General features: G+C 43.9%; 1 protein-coding gene across 2 annotated transcripts in view; it reads left to right on the top strand.

The window, feature by feature from the left end:
• prickle3 (prickle homolog 3) overlaps positions 1–20,239 on the top strand; it is a 50,311-nt gene that overhangs the window by 5,963 nt on the left and 24,109 nt on the right. Inside the window, exon 2 of one of the 2 annotated variants that reach the window (XM_076276554.1) lies at positions 7,908–7,990. In XM_076276554.1, the coding sequence (XP_076132669.1) occupies positions 7,908–7,990 (83 nt within the window). Of the gene's footprint in view, positions 1–7,907; positions 7,991–17,278; positions 17,500–20,239 lie in introns of those variants that run through there. The other variant, XM_076276555.1, reaches the window with a different exon arrangement.

Here is a 20,239-nt window from a genome sequence, read left to right as displayed (position 1 = left end):
TTAACCCTCTCTATCTCTTTCTCTGCATCTCCCTTCATTCCCCTCTTACTCTCTCTTCCCTTTGTCTCTCTGCTGCCCCCTCCCCTCTCTCTCTCTCTCTCTCTTTCTCTCTCTCTCTCTCTCTCTCGCTCTCTCTCTGCCTCTACCTCTTTCTCTCTCTGCCTCTGCCTCTCTCTCTCTCTCTCTCTCTCTCTCTCTCTCTCTCTCTCTCTGTTGACTAGTGCTGCACAGGTCATGGTTCAGTGAAGCAGCAAAGAGCACTGACTCAACTGTTTGTTTGACTCGCCAGTTTCCATGGATAACACCTAGAATTCCCACACACACACATTCAACTGTGTGTGTGGGAATGTGTGTGAGTGTGTGTGTGTGTGTGTGTGTGTGTGTGTGTGTGTGTGTGTGTGCTTATTGTGAATTTGACCTTTTCTCAAGTAACACATTAATTATTACATACTTGAGTGCAATATCTGATTAATTCTTTCCTATTTGGCTTAGCACTGTGTGCTTTGTGTGGAAAAATGTGAATAGTTACTGACATTGTTTTTCCAGTGAGGATATGTTTGTGCATCTCCAAAAACTCGTGGAGGTCTGTGTGACTCTGTGTGTATTCATTCACGTATTCTTCTCTCCAAAAATGAATTAATAGGGAGGTCAGGTGTCACACTTCAAAGGCTCTGGGATCAAAGCGACAGAAGTGATTCAGAGGCCGAGTGTAAACAGTGATTACTCCTGTTCTGTAACAGTGCTGTTTGCCAAGCGCTTGGGTCGCCATGTACCTGCAGGGTTACCATTCTCTCAAAGAACCATTCTTCTTAGTGCATTTGGGGGTTTTTTAGCCACATTTCCAGTCACAAACTTAGGGCACTGTTGACTGATGATGACCTGGGATAATGGGTTCTGTTTTTAATGTGTACCTAGCCCTGCTACTGATGAAAAGATTAAAAGTATAGTGCAAAGGGTCACTGGTATCTCCGAAACACTCCTGATCACTAATGACCAAATCTGACAAGTACTATTGTTCATTCTTATTGTTATAGCAACCATAATAATAGAACTCAAATCACTAATGTCCAGGCAGTATTCAGGGCTACTCTTCCAGCAACCTCTCTAAAAGGTTATATATTAAAGCCAGCCGTCCCTGTGTTTGTGTGTGTGCGTGTGTGTGCCTTTGTGTGTGCGTGCCGACATCCGTGCAGGAGTCAGACAGAGGCAGTAGCTCATCCAATGTTTTTGTTGATCAGTCCTTGGCCTTTAGCGTGCGTGCATCCTCGACAGAGCTACAGGCTAATAGTCTCATCCGCCTGTAGATTTATGGACTCATAAGAACGATGTGTGAGTGCAGGGCCCTCGTGAAAAACACAAGGGCCCTTTTCATGTGCCATATATACACCCCAGGAAGGAGAAATGTTTGCTTGTGATGGAACAGTGATGCAGGATGGCAGCTCAGATCCCTCACCAGGAGAGTAGCTGACTGTAGGACACATCTGCTGACGATTTGCCATGGGTTTAACATGCCATCAACCAAGACATAAATAAATAAATCTGACATCCACAATTTTCCTGCATCAGATGATATAAAATAATATGATTTGATGCAAAACAATTACATCACATTATTTATTACACATTTAATTCTAGATTTTCATTCTTGTTTTTCTTTTTCTTTTTTATTAAAGAAAAAAACACTAGAACCTTGTACTGTATAGAAGCTTTTATCCAAAAGCAACTTGGTCTTACAGCATGGCAAGGTCTTACTGTAGGCTACATGTGAGGTATACATTTAAATGTGGTTTGTTTTTTGTAATTTTCTCGTTTTTGGTATTCAGCCCATGATCTAGGGGTCGTTAGCACCTTACTCGAGCAGGAGAGTCATATCATATCATATCATATCATATTGTCATGTCATGGACATCATAATTTTTTGGTATTGGTGTTTTTTTTGAGAACTGACTTCAAAGCATGAAGAAAATATCTCCAGTGTCTCTCCCTTTCCTCTCATGGTTGAAGACTTTTGCAAAGGTGCTTTGCTTAGGGATTTGGTGACACCATTTTATATTCGGTTTCAGAGCCAAGAGACTTAAAAGAGCAAATCTGGGTTGGCTATCATGATATTTGGATACGAACAGTGTGAGAACCTCATGACCTACATAGTGGAAAAGCCTTGATATCTATGCAGTGGTCTCAAGGCAAGGCAAGGCCAGGCAGTTTTATTTATATAGCACATTTCATACTATACCAAGGCAGTTCAATGTGCTTTACACAGACAACAGTAGAAACAAGGAAATTGTATTACATAAAAGCAAACATCAGCAAGTTGTAACAACACAAAATAATAAAATAAATAAATAAGAATGGAAAATAAAATCAAAATAGTAAAAGTAATACAAATAAAATTAATAAGGTTTTAGTTAATTAAGGAATGTTTGGCTGTGTGGAGTAGTGAGATGAACTGTTTTATCAGTTCCTGCATTCCTAGATACTTCCATACATTAGTTGGGTCATAAAACTCTGACGCAGCCTTATGACCTTGTTATGTCTCTCTTTATTGGCTGCAGGTGCAGGTTCCTTTTATGGTTCTGTGTAGTTAAAAAAAACCATGTCTGAGTTAGGGAATGGTGATATACACTACTATGCCATATTTTATAGTATTTCTTGCAAGAATATATAGAAGATATATAAATTACGATAAGAAAATGGTAACATTCACCACTATCTTCTTGGCCACAAATCGCATCACCTCGCATCACAAGCATTGATCCAAAAAAGTCAAGCTTAATCCTGACTGCTGCAATGAACTCTTCTTCCTCACCTAGATTTGAACTCTGTCTTCAGCCATACTTCTTCTTGCTCTACATGTGAGCTAACCATGTTGCAGCGTGTATATAAAAATGTCACCAAATATACCGTTATTATCATGGTATCACAAATTGTTATCATGAGCAGGGATTGTACTGGTAGTCAAGACTAGTAATCTGAGCCCTGTATGGCTTATTTGATTGTGTAAAACTAAGAAATGTACCGGTATATGGTTAAGCTTTATTCAGCATTGTTGTCCTCCTCAGGAAGAATGCTGCCTTATGTACATACTGACTGCTTGGGCTATTATTTGTGCCAAGTGGACAAATAATTCAGTGCTTCAATAGAGGGGTTCTTTCATTCTTCCATTTTCACTTCATTTCCTTTTTTCTTTCTGTCTGTCTCTCGTCATTCCATCTTTCCAAAGACGTAGGTAAGCTGTGGTGTGATAAACGAGAGACCTCCATGAGCAGGGAGTGTGTGTGTGTGTGTGTGTGAGAGAGAGAAGGAGAGGAAAGTTTAGTCGGGGTCTGTGAGGAAACAGAGAAGGAAAGGGTGCAGCTCGCATCCTGTGTCAGCTTCCTTCCTTCCTTCCGCTTGTCTCCAGAAAGGGACAGTCCACTGCACACATAGACACACACACACACACACACACACGCGCGCACACACCCCCACACACACACACACTTGGACCAAGTCACACATCAACACACACTTACACACATACACACACACAGGTAAGCCTGGTGGAAAAAAAGTTATATCGTTGCTGACACTCACACACACACACAGATACCACATATACAGTACATACACATGCATACATTCACTCACTCACTCACTCACTCACTCACTCATTCACCCACTCACTTACTGACTCATATGCACACACACACACGCTGTGCTGTCTTGTCTGTTTGTCAATCGTCAGATTTACGACTTGCCCTAGAGAAGATTAACTGGGCTTAATTTAGAAGACACCTTCACTGGCTTCCATCTTTATGCAGTTTCTGGCATCGCAGAAAATATTTTTCTCTTCAAACACCTGTATGGTAATATGGGGCATGTCTGAGTCTGATTTTAAGGCATGATCATGGCATACCCCACTGGAGGTGTGGAGGAGCACTGCAACCAGTGAAATACAGTTTCAGCTACCAGCTAAAGCATGTGGAAAACGGCTCTTTGATAGTGCTGAAAATTGATCATTATTTATGTTTTATAAATTGAAATGATCAAATGATGAGATGGTGAATACTGAACATTGTTATGTCCCGATACATTTTTCTGTTAAATTGCATATGACCTGTGAATGAATAAAATGGAATGTGAAAAATGTGTTAGATCAAATGTTATGTACAGTATTTAAATCACATTTCATATTAGACTGCTGTTTCTTTCAGTATTATTTTAAACTATGTGCTGCTCACACAGTGACCAACAGACTATAAGCAGGCTTACAGCTTTTGTAAGGGTAAGGTACTAAGAAAAGGGCATGTGGTGGGCTTTGAATGAGGGTTAGGCTGTGATGGTGCATGCTTGATTTACAGACTTTTATGGCAGTGTCTAAAATGGGCTATCTGTATTAAGTGTTCCCCTGTGTGTGTGTGTGTGTGTGTGTCTGTGTGTGTGTGTGTGTCTCTGTGTGTGTGTGTCTGTGTGTGTGTGTGTGTGTCTATGTGTGTGTGTGTGTGTGTATTTAGTGCTGCAGCAGCAGCAGTGTGTGCATGTTGTGGACAGTAGGCTGAGTGTGCTGCAGCACTGTGTGTCGGCGTGTGTGTGTGTGTATTCAGGAGTGGAGTGGGGGCTGGTGGTCTGGTCGAAGCATAAACACAGCAGGGGTTCTTTTGAGTGCTTAAGTCTGTACACAAACGCGCATGCATGCCTGCACGCACACACAGAAACACACACACACACACAAAGTGAGAGAGAGAGAGAGATCAGTCTTCTCGTACTTACTCTTCCACACACACTCCCAGATATACACACACAGCCCCCGTTCTGTGCACATCAGCTTAGGCCACACATAGCCAGCACCCTCAGGGGCATCCTCACACACATACATACACACACACACACACACACACACATACAGAAAGCCTCTCTTAGGCTACACCTACACTGTTCCGTTTTTAACCTGGGTTAATCTTGATCCATCAGTACTGTTTAACAGTAACAACAACTCTTTTATCAACAACTCTCTTTTTCTTTATCTGTACACATATTTGTTCTCTCTCCTTCAAAGTAACTGAGTTAATGTACATATTCAGGCAAGAGCTGTACCTCACACAGGGACGTCTGAAATGAGCTGTGCCTCACACAGAGACGTCTGAAATGAGCTGTGCCTCACACAGAGACGTCTGAAATGAGCTGTGCCTCACACAGAGACGTCTGTAATGAGCTGTGCCTCACACAGAGATGTCTGTAATGAGCTGAGCTCACCTCCTAGCCCTGTTAACCACACACTGAGTAGCAACCTAATTCATCCCGTAAACACACAGAGTCTGTATTCACCACTCAGGTGAAATCTGCATAAAGTGACGCTTGGCGAGCCAGCTGGGCAGGACTCTGCTGTGCTGAGGTGGCAGTTACTGATGTAGCAGGTTCAATGTCAGCTGAAGCAGGAGAGTTTCCCCCTGAGGGGACAGTTATGGGTAAGCACACAGAGAGAGGTACATTCAGATATATACACTTGGGCTATATTCATAGAGAGGGGTACATTCAGATATATACACTTGGGCTATATTCATAGAGAGGGGTACATTCAGATATATACACTTGGGCTATATTCATAGAGAGGGGTACATTCAGATATACACAGTCTATATTCACAGAGAGGAGTACATTCAGATATACACAGTCTATATTCACAGAGAGGGGTACATTCAGATAAAGTTGGGTCATACTCACAAAGTCATATTCAGGTCTATGCACTGATGGTAATTTTGATACCATAGATGAATAGAGACCCAGTCAGACCAATAGTATGAAAAATCAGGAACAGAGTTTATTTACAATGATGCACATCAAGGGAGAGACAGCATGACTTTACCTAAAGATCCATCAGCTGCTCTAACTAGACAAGGAAATAGTTAGGGTTTAAGTATCCTTCCAGGCTGACGGGAGATGGCGTTGGTCATCCCATCTCACGTGGACTACACTGAATCAGACTGATTAGTGGCAACCTGGCAATCCAGAGCAGATAGCTACTGACGCAGCCATGCAGAACAGTGAAACACTGCAAAGTCATAATATTCCCGCTTATCTCTAAATACAGTCACACACAGATATACACAGATTTGGAAACATTGGACCCGAAGCCTGTATATGTTTTGTAAATGATGCCTCATCTGCATCATTCTTAAATGTTTTGTATTGTTTTTATATTTGTACTGTGTTGTCTCTATGGACCTTTGTGTCTTGAATAAAGTTGAAATAAAAATACACAGGGACAGTACAGATATCATACAGTCATTACATAGAATCATACTTTTAGTATCAAAGTGACCCACTAATGAGAAATGCAGAACATTAAACCACATATTGGAATGTTGGGCATAATGCAGAACATTAAACCACATATTGGAATGTTGGGCATAATGTTCTATTCCACTTTCTCTCAGCACTCAGGGGGCTCATATCTACTGCACCACATGTCCACAGAGTGAAGCATGTTGGCATGCAGTGCATGAAGTATGTGTACATACTGTATGTGACCCACAGACTTTCCCTGTCACAAACATACTAAATACACACACACACACACACATAGAAATTTGTATATGCAAGTGTGTGTTTCTGTTCTGCCTATATAGTACTTGTATACACAAATGCATTATCTAGCATTCTTGAATTTTTTTACTTATACTGATTAATTTGCATAATGCTCAACACACACACACACAAACACACTCACACACACACGTATATATTATCTAACATGTTCCTTAGTGCAGCCATCTCACATGTACCCACACGTACTTGTGTTCAAGTACTCCATCATAAATCACTTGATGCCAGAGTGGAGCTTCAGGGATAGTAAAGCTGTGGATATTCCCAAGCTGTTGGCTCACCAAGCAGCTGAAGCTGTGGCCACACCAGTCCACCAATCACAGTTCTCCACTGCAAGTCTCTGCCAGCTCTGGCTGTAGTCCTAAACCTGAAGGGTTCATGTGGAAAAGGTGGACCCCAGGAAATCTAAACCAGAACAAAGGAAAAGTGTGTGTGCACCTATGCGTATTATGCAGGTTATGTGGTGTGTGTGTGTGTTTTTTTTTTTTTTTTGTTAAGTGTACTGTATGTGAGTGTAAATTAGGTTAGCAATGTGTGTAAATGAGGTTCATGGGGTTACAATATTGTGTCAGACATTATTTGTATAATGATTTTTAGAGCTTGGAAATGTGCCATGTCGGGTCATTTATTTGGGTTTCCCACAGCCTTGGGTGAGGGTGAGATGTGGGTGAAAATGGGAAACACACAAAGAGAGACTTTACAGTAAGTCAGAATGAATCTCTGTTAACACTCAGAACTACTGGCTGATTGGAATTTAGTTCATTTAGTTGTTCCAGCTAATACATCCCAGTCCACTGACACAAAATTTCTATTTAGAACCTTCATCCCCAATTACTTAGATTCCTCTTAGAACTCTGCCAAAGTGTTGTTTGTCTGAAAAATTGTTTATAGAAAAAAAATGGAAGTTTTGTGGCTCTTTGCTATTAACTGGTTTTAAAAGTCTTCAGTTAAAAAAAAACAAGCCTGTGTTTTCTCAGGCTTTTGAGAGTGCTTCAGAGCAGGTTTGTTGCCAAACGGGATGAAGTAGCATCCAATGGACTAAACTGTATTGATGAGACAACCACGATGATGATGATGATGATGTCAGGTTGTTCTTCATCTGCGCTCCTTTCATTCATTCGAGAACCAATGGGACTAGAAACCAGAGAATCATCGCTTCATAAGTGTGTGAATGTCTGAATCCATGGAGTAGAATTCCATGTTTGCTTCTTGCACATTAGGGCAGGGTAAGAAAAAAGGTGTTTTGCACTGAACTGTGTGAACAGCACTAGATTTTTTAATGTGTGTGTTAAATATGCATTTGTGTGTGTGTTGTGTGTCCAAAGGAGGAGATTGAGGATCCTGATCGGGGGCAGCCATGTATGCGCTGTGGAGACCAATGTCCGGGACTCCGAATGCACGGATGGAGGTAAGATCTCTCTCTCTGTCTCTTACTCTCACTCTCACACACACACAAGCACACACACTCACACACTCTCTCTCTTTGTATCTCTCACTGTCTCATTCACTTTCTCACCTTGCTGTGTCTGTAAGTGATAGTAAAATGACCCATCTGTGTCTCGTCCCATCCGTTCACTTGCCTTTGCGCTACTCTCAAGTTCAATATGCAATGTTTCAGTGTTTCATAGTGCAATGTTTCAGTGTTCCGTAGTGCAATGTTTTAGTGTTCCGTAGTGCAATGTTTCAGTGTTTCATAGTGCAATGTTTCAGTGTTCCGTAGTGCAATGTTTTAGTGTTCCGTAGTGCAATGTTTTAGTGTTCCGTAGTGCAATGTTTCAGTGTTCCGTAGTGCAATGTTTTAGTGTTCCGTAGTGCAATGTTTCAGTGTTCCGTAGTGCAATGTTTTAGTGTTCCGTAGTGCAATGTTTCAGTGTTCCGTAGTGCAATGTTTTAGTGTTCCGTAGTGCAATGTTTCAGTGTTCCGTAGTGGCTTGTGGGTCAACTGGAAGAGTTAGGTGCTGAATGACACTGAGGTCATAGGTCATAGGGAGTTCACATTCTGATGAAACACACAGCCCTCTCTGTGTTGTAAATCACAACGTTATCGGCTCCAATCTGGAATAATTGGGTTCAGTGTGCAGGAGTGTTTCTCTGTCCAGGTCCTGACACACCACTCCACCTGTTTCCCCTCTCCTAGTTCTTCTCTTTCTCTCATGATTTATTTTCCCCAAGGTGATGCGATGAAGGCTAGTTGCTAATCAAGGAGAAAATATTTAAATCAATTCACCTTGAAAAACAAAAAAAACATTTCTTTTTTGCCTGGTGTACTGTTGACCTAAGATGAGAAGAGGGTAGAGAGATCTTTCCGTATGGATGAGAGGATTGAAGGCATGTCAAACTATAGAGGATGACCGGATGAACATAAATGACCTCATTTCCGTTTGTTTGTGTGTGTGTGTGTGTGTGTGTGTGTGTGTGTGTGTGTGTCAGTCCAGTATAAAGGCAGCATGCAGACAGCCCTCCCTCAGGTACTACTGGTAAACCTTCACCCCTAGAGCTGTCTGGCTAAAGCAGATTTGGCTTCTGGCATGTGTGTGTGTGTCTGTGTGTACTGCTCTGAATGCTTGGGAGAGGAAGATTTGTGTTATGGTGTGTTACTTATTCAGATGTTAATTATTGTACTTTTGTATGTCAACAATAAACTACTATTATAGTGTCCAGTACCATGTAAATCCATCTTAGGTCTGACACAAATTGCTCATCTAAAAACCACAGGAACCGCTGCTAACAAACCAATATGACAATAGCATCCACAATCAGAATACAACACGGCCATTTGAGAGAGATTAACTGTTTTTCCTGAGGGTCCTTTCAGATATGCAACACAGAGTCACCTGCTACACAAAGGGCAGATTATCCATGGGCAGGATTCTCACTTTGAGGCCTAATTCTGCTCAGGCAGGCAGGCCACACAATGGTGATTACACTAGCATTAAGACCTGCTGCTTTTATTTGTTTAGCTCAGTAGTTTTTATCCAGAGCGACTTACAGCACAGCAAAGGATTGCGTGTTTTTAGTACTTGTTCTTCTGAGGATTAAACCCGTGACCCCAGTGTCGCAAATGCCTCAGCCTGCAAGTTTAGATAAAGCTAAGGGTTAATGCTAATGGCAATGCTAATATGGAAGCTAACACTAACGGCAATGCTAATATGGAAGCTAACACTAACGCTCTGCACTAAGCTAACAGAAGCAGTTGGAGTTGTGACAGAGATGAAATGTCTTTACCCCACTTGGATTATTCAGTTCATTATACATAACACCATTCTGTTGCAGGATTAGCTTGTTCTGCTTTTAGCCCACCTCCCTGTGAACAGGGTTATGGTTCAGAAAAATGCAGACGTACACAACATTGTTGATCAACCTCGAAGATCCAGATGCCAGATGCCGATGTATATTTATTTGCTGCTGCTCGTCATTGCTGCCATTCTTGTTACATGCATCATCAGGCACTGAGACAAAGAAATCCCTTGACAGGCCATATGTCACCTCTGGATGCATGTAGTGAAACGCACACACAAACACACACACACACACACACTCACACACTCACTCACTCATTCACCTATGCACGCATGCTCACATGCAAGCATGCGCGCCCGGATGCACATTGCACGTACGCAGGCACACACACACACACATACACACATACACACACACACACACTCACACATTCACTTACGCACACACACCCACACTTGGTACAGTGCACACAGACCAACTTCATGACTGAGGCCATCAGCTTAGCTGAGCAGGGCCATTCTGCCTGCTGAGATTTATGGTATTTTAAGCTGTTTGAAGGGTTGATGGGGCTATTAATAGCTATGACAAACTGTGTATATACGGATCTAAAGCCCAAATGGGTCTGAAATGATGGCGTAGGAGGTTGTATGGTCATGGCTTGTGACTATGTGGTAAAAGTGTGCTCTGTGAAGTAATCTGTAGTAAGCCAAAACTGTTTGAACTGGACACAGATACTACAGACTAATGTTGTATTGCTCTCTCTCTCTCTCTCTCTCCCTCTTATACATAAACAGACACAATCAAACACATACTCTCTCTCTCTCTTCTGTCTTTCTTTGTGTCTTTCTCTCATTCATAAACACACACACACACATTCTATCTGTCTCTTTCATCCTCTGCCTCTCCCTATTTCTCTCTCTTCAACTTAGATACAAGCATGCGTACACACACAACCACCCACAAAAGCTACACATATGCAGTCCTGGAATCACCATTACCAGGGATGCCAATTAGTGGTTTCGTCATAAAATTAGAAACAGGTTTTGGTTGTTGATCAAGATACTCAACTTGGGTCACGCAAAGTGTGACATGTTTTATGGCACCTGTAAAGCATAAAGCATGCAACGTGCGTGCATTCATTGTTAGTCATTGTGTAATTGTCATTCTTATTGGAAATCACGGACTCTGTATCCTCCGGGCTAAAGAGGAGAACCACCCCAACTTGTTATTAGCGTACAGTTCAAAGGACAGCATATGTGATGGTATGGAGGTGCACTAGTCCCTATGGCATGGGCAGTCTGCAGTCTATACTTATTTTGAGCAACATATGCTGCCATCCAGACAATGTCTTTTTCAGAAAAAAAATTGGATATTTCAGGAAATCAATGCCAATCTGGCTTGATGGTCTTCTGGGCCTCCACTGTCGACTTCAAGGCAGCACTGCCACCGTCCTCTTCAAAGCACCTAACCAAGGCAGCGCTGCCTTGAAGTCAACGGTGGGGGCCTAAAAGACCATAGATCGCAAAGCTGCATTCTGCCCACATTACAACATGGCTCTATAAAACTATAAAAGACGTGTCCAGGTGCTCAAAAGGCCTGTCTGCAGTCTAGAACATTCCATTCTCAGAACTCCAACAACTGCTCTCCTCCGTTCACAAATGTTATTAAAAGGTGAGCAACACAGTAGTACATGTCCTTGTCCCAGTGTTTTTGAGACAATGCTGCTGGCATCAAATTTAAAATTCACGTATATTTTCCAAAAAACACAATTACATTTCTCTGCTTCAACAATTTATATATTGTCTTTGCACCATTCTGAATTACATATAGGGTTTACATTTACGTTTACATTTGTCCCAAAACAGGGTGGTACACTGAGGTGTGATGGGAGTTGTAGTCTCCTTTTCAGCTCTCTTCTGGGCAGGTCTGTATTGTTTCACTCTGCTGTCCTGTATGAGCGGTGGCTTAATACAGTCTCCATGCAGTAAGCCTGCACAGCCAACATTTGAGTTTTAACCCATTACAGACATACTGAAAATGTGACACTGACCAGATACGTATTTTAATTATGGGCAATGACGTATGTTGGATGTATGTTGCATTGGGGGGGGATAGCAGTGCACGCTATTCCATTCTTTGTTGTAGAGCTCCGCAGCAGTGGAAATGTGGCACTTGCCAAATACATGCAGACTGCCGTGGTCATGGGGAGTCACGTACGCTGGGCGGTGTGCATCGAGCTGCGATGGCATGTCATGCATGCCGCCATTGTGTCTGAGCATGGCCTGGGGTGACTGCAGAGAAACAGCAGGCACACGGGGCAACACACACACACACACACACACACTCGGGCACGGATGCCATTCTTATGCGAGTGGGGAGAGAGGAGGGCATATCTCGAGCTCTTGTTCCACCTACGGGGTATGTGAAGTACCCCAAGAAGCCGAGTGGAACAAACTCCAAAGGACACATGGGGAATTCCAGAGGGATCAGTGCTGTGTGTGTGTGTGTGTGTGTGTGTGTGTGTGTGTGTGTGTGTGTGCGCGTGTTGGGGGAAAAAGGAACATTAACAACGTTAACAAAAGTGAAAGAGAGAATAAAGAGTAAAAGTCATTGTAGGAAAGAAGGTGTGTGTCTGTGTGTGTGTGTGTGTGTGTGTGTGTGTGTGTGTGTGTCAGGCTTTGTTTGACTGCCTGTGAGTAGCTGTGCATTGTTAGGCTCTGACGCAGGAGTCGTTGATGGCCCAGGGCAGCTCTTGCTGCGCCTCTGTTGCTTAACTCAATTAGTGAATTAGCAGAGCACAAAGTCACCCCTCACCAGCCGGCCCCAAGTGCCCCCCCCCCCAATACCCCTGTCCAGTCCTACCCAAACCAGCGTGTCCTTCCCTAAGTGCCCCCCATACCCCTGTACAATTACAAAATCAGTTCCCCCCTAATACCCCCTCTCCCACCCCAAACCAGTCAGTCTCAAACCAGCTGATCCTTCCCTGAGTAACCCCCTCTCCCCCCAGCTGATTTTAATCAACACGTAGCAGTTTCACCCCCAGCTCATGTGTCACTGTCACCATAACTCAATTCTGAAGCACTTTATCAAAAAGCACACACAAACATCTGGGTAGCCCACAACAGATGCATTATGCATTCAGTGGCTTGCTGACCACTAAATCAAAGACACGTTAGTGTCACAGTGACCATTATGATGATTTAACGCCGATGTGTTGCCCACCAAACGATTTGCAGCAGTCTAGTATTATCCAGTACCACTGTTATAGTGGGTTGGCATGATTCAGTGTGCACAAATGATCCTGCTTCGATTTGTGAAAGACTATTTTATTCTATCTATGCTCTACTATTGTCTACCTTGTACAATTCAAATCTGCAGATGCTACATAGGCTTCCATCACTGCGAGTCCATTTGAATGGCAAAGTCACAAGTTAAACGTTAAAAGTTAATTTGTACACTTTCACTGCAGCCATTGCCATGTGCACCCTCAGAGAGCAGCAAGAATGTTCCCCCTCTTGTGCTGGAGTTCTCTCTCTCTCTCTCTCTCTCTCTCTCTAGCTCCATCACCTCCCTTTCATTCTCTCTCTCACCCACTTCATATCTCTCACTATTTATTTATCACTCCTCTCTCCCCACTCTCTTTTTCTCCCTCACCCTCTCCTACTTCTCTCTCTCTCTCTCTCTCTCTCTCTCTGTCTCTATCACCCCCTCTGTCTTTCTCTTCCTTTCTCATTCTCTGCAACATCCCCCCCCCCTGTGTTTAGCCCGCTGGCCTGTTCTTCTTTGTGTGTGTGTGTGTGTGTCTCTGTGTCGGTCTATGTGTGTGTGTGTGTATGTGTGTGTGTGTGTGTGTGTGTGTTAATCCCATCTGTCTTACTAATGGGATCAGGTCTTTCATGTCCGGCTTCTGCCGCCTCCCTCCGTCACTGCTCCTGCTGCTGCTGCCATGCCAACACTAATAGAGACGTCAACAACCCCTCCCCTCCAACTCCCCTCTGCTCCATACCACTCCTCTCCTCTGCGTCTCCTCTCTGCACCACTCCTTCCTCTTCCTCTTATCGCCTCTTACTTCCGCACATGGACACCTGTGGACGCCACAGACAGGTAGTTCTTGTTATAGTTTCTAGTGCGCTTGGAGTCTGTCCAGGTGACAAGAAATTGGGGGATACACGGACATCTACTACACAGGGTTGTGTGGCCACCTCCCACTGTTGACATTTACCTCAGTCAGACTCTAGCTGACCCTTGCATACTAGCTGACAGCAAGGTATAACTTATTCCTCCTATTCTCTCCTGTCATCTCCTCTTTGCTTCTCTCTTGTCCTCTCCTCTCCCCTCCCCTCCTCTCCTCTCCTCTTCGCTTCGCTCCTCTCCTCTCCCCTCCCCTCCTCTCCTCTCATCCCCTCTCCTCTCTTCTCTTCTCTCTTCTTTTCTTCTCTCCTGTTCTCTCCCATCCCCTTCCCTCCTCTCCCTTCCCCTCCTCTCCTCTCCTCTTCGCTTCGCTCCTCTCCCCTTCCCTCCTCTCCCTTCCCCTCCTCTCCTCTCCTCTTCGCTTCGCTCCTCTCCCCTCCCCTCCCCTCCTCTCCTCTCCTCTCCTCTCCTCTCTTCTCTTCTCTCTTCTTTTCTTCTCTCCTGTCCTCTCCCATCCCTTTCCCTCCTCTCCCCTCCTCTCCTCTTATCTTCTCCTTTCTGTGTTTTTCTCTCTCAGCCTTTCTCTCCTCCTCTCCCTCGTTACTGGGAGAGCCCCAGCTCTGCCAAATGTGTCACTGGATTCAAACAGGCTGGCTGACACTCTTGGCTGACACTGAAACTGGCTTGCTAACTCCGACACTGGCTTAAATACCCTCTGTGTGGCTTGGAGAGGAATGCACTCCTTTTTTCTTCTCTTTTCTAAAGGAGTATTATTGCCTGCTCGGCTCACAGATTTGTTTATTCACGCGCGGGCCATGTTTTACTGACTTATCCCAGCCTGTGCAGTGAAGCGGAACCGAACGGGTGGTTCTCTCTGTGATGGGGAAAGACTTCCGCCGCACAGAGGGATTAGTGATGGAGAAAGACAACGCAAAACACTCTCACATAAACAAACATACTTGTACACAACAAAGACTTGTGTCTGTAATACACACTTGTATACATGGAAAAACACACACATACACACAAACTATCACACACACACACACACACTCTTCTCTCTCTCTCTCGCTCACACACACACACACACACACACACACACACACACACACACTCACACACATACACACATATTACAGTAGGCCCTGCAGGGTTGAGCGTTTGTGTGTGTTTTTTGTGTTGCCCCACCAGTTGGTGGTTCTGAAAAGGGCCACAATCCACATCATGCCTCTTAAATGGGCAGAGGACTGCCGCTCTGAGAGCCTCAGCCATGGGTGAACCAGCGATTTACAGTTACCACAGGAGAGAGGAGGAGGAGAGGGAGAGAGAGAGAGAGAGAGAGAGAGAGAGATAGAGAGTGAGTGAGTGAGTGAAGAAAAGAAAGTCAGTGTTTACGGAAGGACAAAGGCAAAGAAAGGGAGGCCTTGGAAGGATCACAGTGAAAAAAATGAGAGAAAGGGAGGGGGAAGAGAGGCAGATGAAGATAGAGAAAGAGATTGAATAAGAAAAGGGTGGAGGGATAGAGCAGGAAGTATGGTGAGAGAATAGGGACAAAAAGCAGAAGAAGTTAGCGGGATGCTGGGAGAGGTACAAGAGGATGGAGAGATGCAGAGAGAAAGAGGAAAAGGAAAAGAAACTATTGAAAAGGATAGATAGAGAGGAAACAGCAGAGTTTGTACGTGTCACATGTGACGTGTAATGAGATGGTTAAGACAAATGGGCAGCACAGCTTGAGGACGTTCGACTCCAGAAGCCAAATTTCATCAGGAGTAAAGTAACTCAATCACCCAGACATCTCTGCATACTGGCAGAGAGAGTGCAAAGTCACGCAATCATGTAATTATCTAGACACCTCTGAGTCTACACACACACACACACACACACACACACACACACACACACTCAGGGAAGTCATCCATCTTTTCACCCCACTCTCCCAGAGGGAGGCAGTGTGTGAGTGTGTCATATTGGTGTCAGCATTGGGATTGTCAGACGTCCTGCACACACAGAGAGAGAAAGACAGAGGCAGTCACACATACACACACATGCACATGCACACGTAGGGTATGTCCCAGTGGAGTTGCTTAGTGCACGCGATCCACGCCGCCACCAACTGGGTGCAATTACTCAAGCGCTAATTACTGCCATTGCTGTGGAGTCCGAACCATCTGTCTCTGGAAGAGAATCCGCAGATCTGTGCGAGCGAGAGAAAACGACTGGTCAGCCAGTCAGTCGTCAGGCCAATCTTGCGATCCCCTCCGATCCGCGTTTCCAATCAGGGCTAATCACAGCAGAACCGGGAGAAATGGACAGAGATGATGGGCTTTAGGGTAGATTGCCATGGCGATCTGAGCCTATAGGGATGGAGAATAAGGAGCTTTTCCCCGGCCTGGTCTCTGACATGGCTTATTTAATAAAGTCGTGTCAAGCAGATGGCCCAACACTGGCACATTTGATGATAAACAAACACACTGACAAAGGAAGTGTGATACTGACACATCTGATGATACCGAAATGGTTACACTTTACTTGACAGTGTTGACATAAGAGTGACATGACACTGTCATGAATGTGTTATAAACAAGTCATAAACGTTTATGACATAACGCTTTTGTTATTAAGTGACATTCGGTTTTTGTCATAAGGGTTATGGGTTAGAGTTAGGGTTAGGGTTACAGATTAGGATTAGGGTTTGGGTTAGGGTTAGGGTTAGGTTTTATTGTGTCATGACAGTGTCATGTGTTCACAACAGTGTCTTGTCACTCTTATGTCGATACTGTCAAGTAAAGTGTTACCAAACAAACACACTGACATAGAAGTGTGACTCTAAAGTGGTGGTGAGATGCAGAGAAGAGGAGGAGGAGAGAGAGGAGAGAATGAGTGAAGTGAGTGTGATTGACAGGCTCTGAGAGAGGACAAAAAACTCAATCTTTGTCATCTTTTGATTGACAGACAATGACGGAGTGATGTCAACAACACAGTGTTGGACACGTAGAAGTTCAGGATGTCACATAATAAATAAAGCCTGACCAATAGAGAGGGCCTTTGGATAATGACACATTTGTCCTTCACATCCAAACTAGCCAGCCACGCTAGTATGTGTCCAAGACTTCCCAAACCATCTCAACTTCTGACAATATATTTCTCCAAACCATTTCATGTAATGATAGTCACTCACAGTTGTGAAGCTGAGAGGGAGGGAGGAGAGATTGAAAGAGTAGTTTGCCTGCCGGCCCAGAGGCTAGCTCTCTCTCTCTTGCACACATGCGCACACGCACGCACACACATACATGCTCACACACACACACACGTTGTTCTCTTCAGTCATGGAGTGGTACTCAATCTCTTTCTGTCATGACGCAGACGGCTGTATCAAATCTCCCCTGCTGTGTATCAGTCTGAATCAGGGTCTCAATCTGAATTGGGATCTAAGCCTGAATGTGAATTGGAATCTGAACCCGTACAGGATCTTCCTGTATAGCATTAAGTAGAGAAGGAGATGCTGACTATGTTCAGGAGGCTACAGGGACAGCAGAGTGACCGAAGGTAAAGGAATATCTTGTCACTGTTTATCCTGTCACAACTGACAGGATCCAGACTTAAAATCCTCTTGAGTTTGTTTAGACAGAGAGCTGCTGCTATGGTATCATGGTGATGGGGATGGGGATGATGCTTGTGCCATTGCTGATAATGACAGTTTGGTTTTAGTTAAAAGTTCTTTGTCTTTAGTTCTATATTATGTGGATGCTTGACTTTCCTAAAATAGTATACATAACAGGTTGTTATTATGACACACACAATATGATATTTTTGTAATGGCTTGTTAATAACAGCATATTCAAGGTTTCTTTCTTACAGTAGAATCCTCTTGTAAGATTTGAAAGACATGGGCAGACTATGCGGTACAGTTGGGATGGTCATTGTGGAGGTGATGATGCAAATGCTTGTCCTGCTGCTGATGATGACTGACTGATTTTTAGTTTAAAATGTTAGCCAGGCTTCTCCCCCTCCTTTCAATCTGGGCATTTTACCTGTTATTGCCTTCTGTCGGTCATAGGATAGAGCGGGAATAGAAATGTTTTGAACAAGCTTTAAGGGTCTAGTGTTTTGTGTTAGGTAAGTATTTGTAGGTACTTAGCATTTGAAATTTGCTGTTAAAAATAGAAACTGTGATCCTGCATGTAATCCTTATTGCAAAACATTGCTTGACATTTCCATGCCTTGGCATTTTTTGTGATGGTAGCAGCTAGTACTTGAAAGGCAAAAACATGCAGGATGCTTTGTGAATGTACTGTATTCTTTATAATAGTTTTTTTCTGTTATAACACTGTTTTTTATCATTAGTTTAATCACCGTTCATTGCGGAGGACAGAGATGATTTAATCGTAGCACATGCCTCACTGGCCTGATGGCTCAGGCTCCAAATGACTGGGGCTTAATTTTAGCCAGTTAGCGTGTTAGCACAGACAGACGGATCATAACCCGCAGTTAAGGATGGTAATTTAAGAGTATGAGAGGGCAGCATGTTTGGGTGCTGCAAGGGCTTGGAGACAGAACTGTCACTTGATGAGGTAGACAGCTATGCCATCTGACAGTGTCTAACAGTGGCATGAGATAGCGTACAGTTTTGTGCAAAAGGTTTATGCATTTCCATACGAAATATTACTTTTTTTTTAAAAAGAGAAATTGATGTAGGTGCTGTACTTTGCATGCTGGTAATTGATGAGTAAAAGCTATTATTGTCATTCTAAAAGCCATCATCAATTTACCTCATTCTTCTAAGGGTTCTTAAAACGTTTGCACAGCGTTATACAGTAGACAGCTATGGTATCTGATAGAGATGGTATGTCATTTCAAAAGGATGGACAGTTGTGAGTGGTGACATATAAGAAGTCCTGTCCATTTCCAGTTGCTGTCCTGAAGCATAAGACACTGATTTGGTTTGGCTTGGCTTGGCTTGCTTTATCTGTATCTATAGTGACCCAGATCGGCAGGGCAGAGGCTGATCCCGGATTGCAGACGTTAACTGTCGGACACATCTGGCTGAGATCCGGCCTTGATGCGGCTCAGAGTCGTTCCAGAATCAACTGATGTCAGGGATTGGGCTGTGGTCATCGGGGCAGCCAATCATATCAGCTGTCATGTAATACCTCATAATGCCTTTAAACAAGCCACACAAACAAACAAACAAACAGAATTATCGGTGCTGGTACGTTAGCAGATCTGAAATGGTCGTTATCAGTCAATGCAGGTCATCATCTCTGTCAAATCCCTGACCCTGGCTGCTCGATCAAGAAGAACAGTCCACGCCATCCCCACCCACGCCATCACCGATCTTCATTATCCTCCACACTTGTGTGGGTGTGGGTGGGGGGATTATCTGACAAGAACCAGTGGTCCTGATAGTTTACACACAAACTCTAATACTCAGTAAGAACACAGAAATGACATCAACTGTGCCATGACGTCAGTGGGACGTGACTGGGACGTGGTTTGCAGGGTTATGACAATGTACCGAGGAAGTGGATGGAATGGGTCAGCCCCAAATCGCCAGGTTGGAACAGAAATAACATGAACGCCCATCAGACAATTATTGTTGCCTATCGGGGTGTCTCAGTTGTGCCTGAATGAAAACAGACCCCCACCCTTTAACAATGGATTTGGCAAGAAGATTGTGCTAAGATTCAGTTCCATGCCAGTGCAACCTGTGCTGTAAAGACAAGTGCGCTCGAACATGGGTCTGGACCTTTACAGTCTATGGTCTGGACCCATGAGGTGTGCTAGTGCTACCAAGGAGGCTAACGCCCAAGAGTGCTAGTGTGCTACTTGCACATCTATTAAGGGGCTGTGCTATGAACAGAATTTGTGCTTTCTTGAACACACCATTGTGTAATTTGGTTCGAAGCAAGCTGGCTAGCATGCTAAAGTGGATGTCTGGCCAACAGAGAACCGTGGCGTTTTTGACGAGACGTCATAACAGTTATTTCCTCACATTAAGTAATTTCTGAACGCGCTAAATTACAAATCCTACACATTTATTGCCCCTTTAAGGTGTTAGAGAGTGGGGTTAACTCACTGTTTGTGTGTGTGTGTGTGTGTGTGTGTGTGTGTGTGTGTGTGTGTGTGTGTGTGTGTGTGTTGGGGCGGGAGGGGGAGTTGATGGATAAAGGAGGCAAGGCACAACCTCCCAGTGAAGAGTCTGGCCATATTAGGTGAGGTCATGCCAGGCCAGGCAACATTACAGCATTACACCACTGATTAGTGTTTAAAAGGTTTGGGCGTGCCA

Source organism: Alosa pseudoharengus, unplaced genomic scaffold (assembly GCF_046254945.1).
Source record: "Alosa pseudoharengus isolate Yale_2024_CS ecotype anadromous, Long Island Sound unplaced genomic scaffold, YU_APseudo_1.1 YU_APseudo_1.1_scf_9, whole genome shotgun sequence".
In the NCBI taxonomy this organism is placed as follows: domain Eukaryota; kingdom Metazoa; phylum Chordata; class Actinopteri; order Clupeiformes; family Clupeidae; genus Alosa; species Alosa pseudoharengus.
This window is presented reverse-complemented; position numbering and strand designations above follow the sequence as displayed.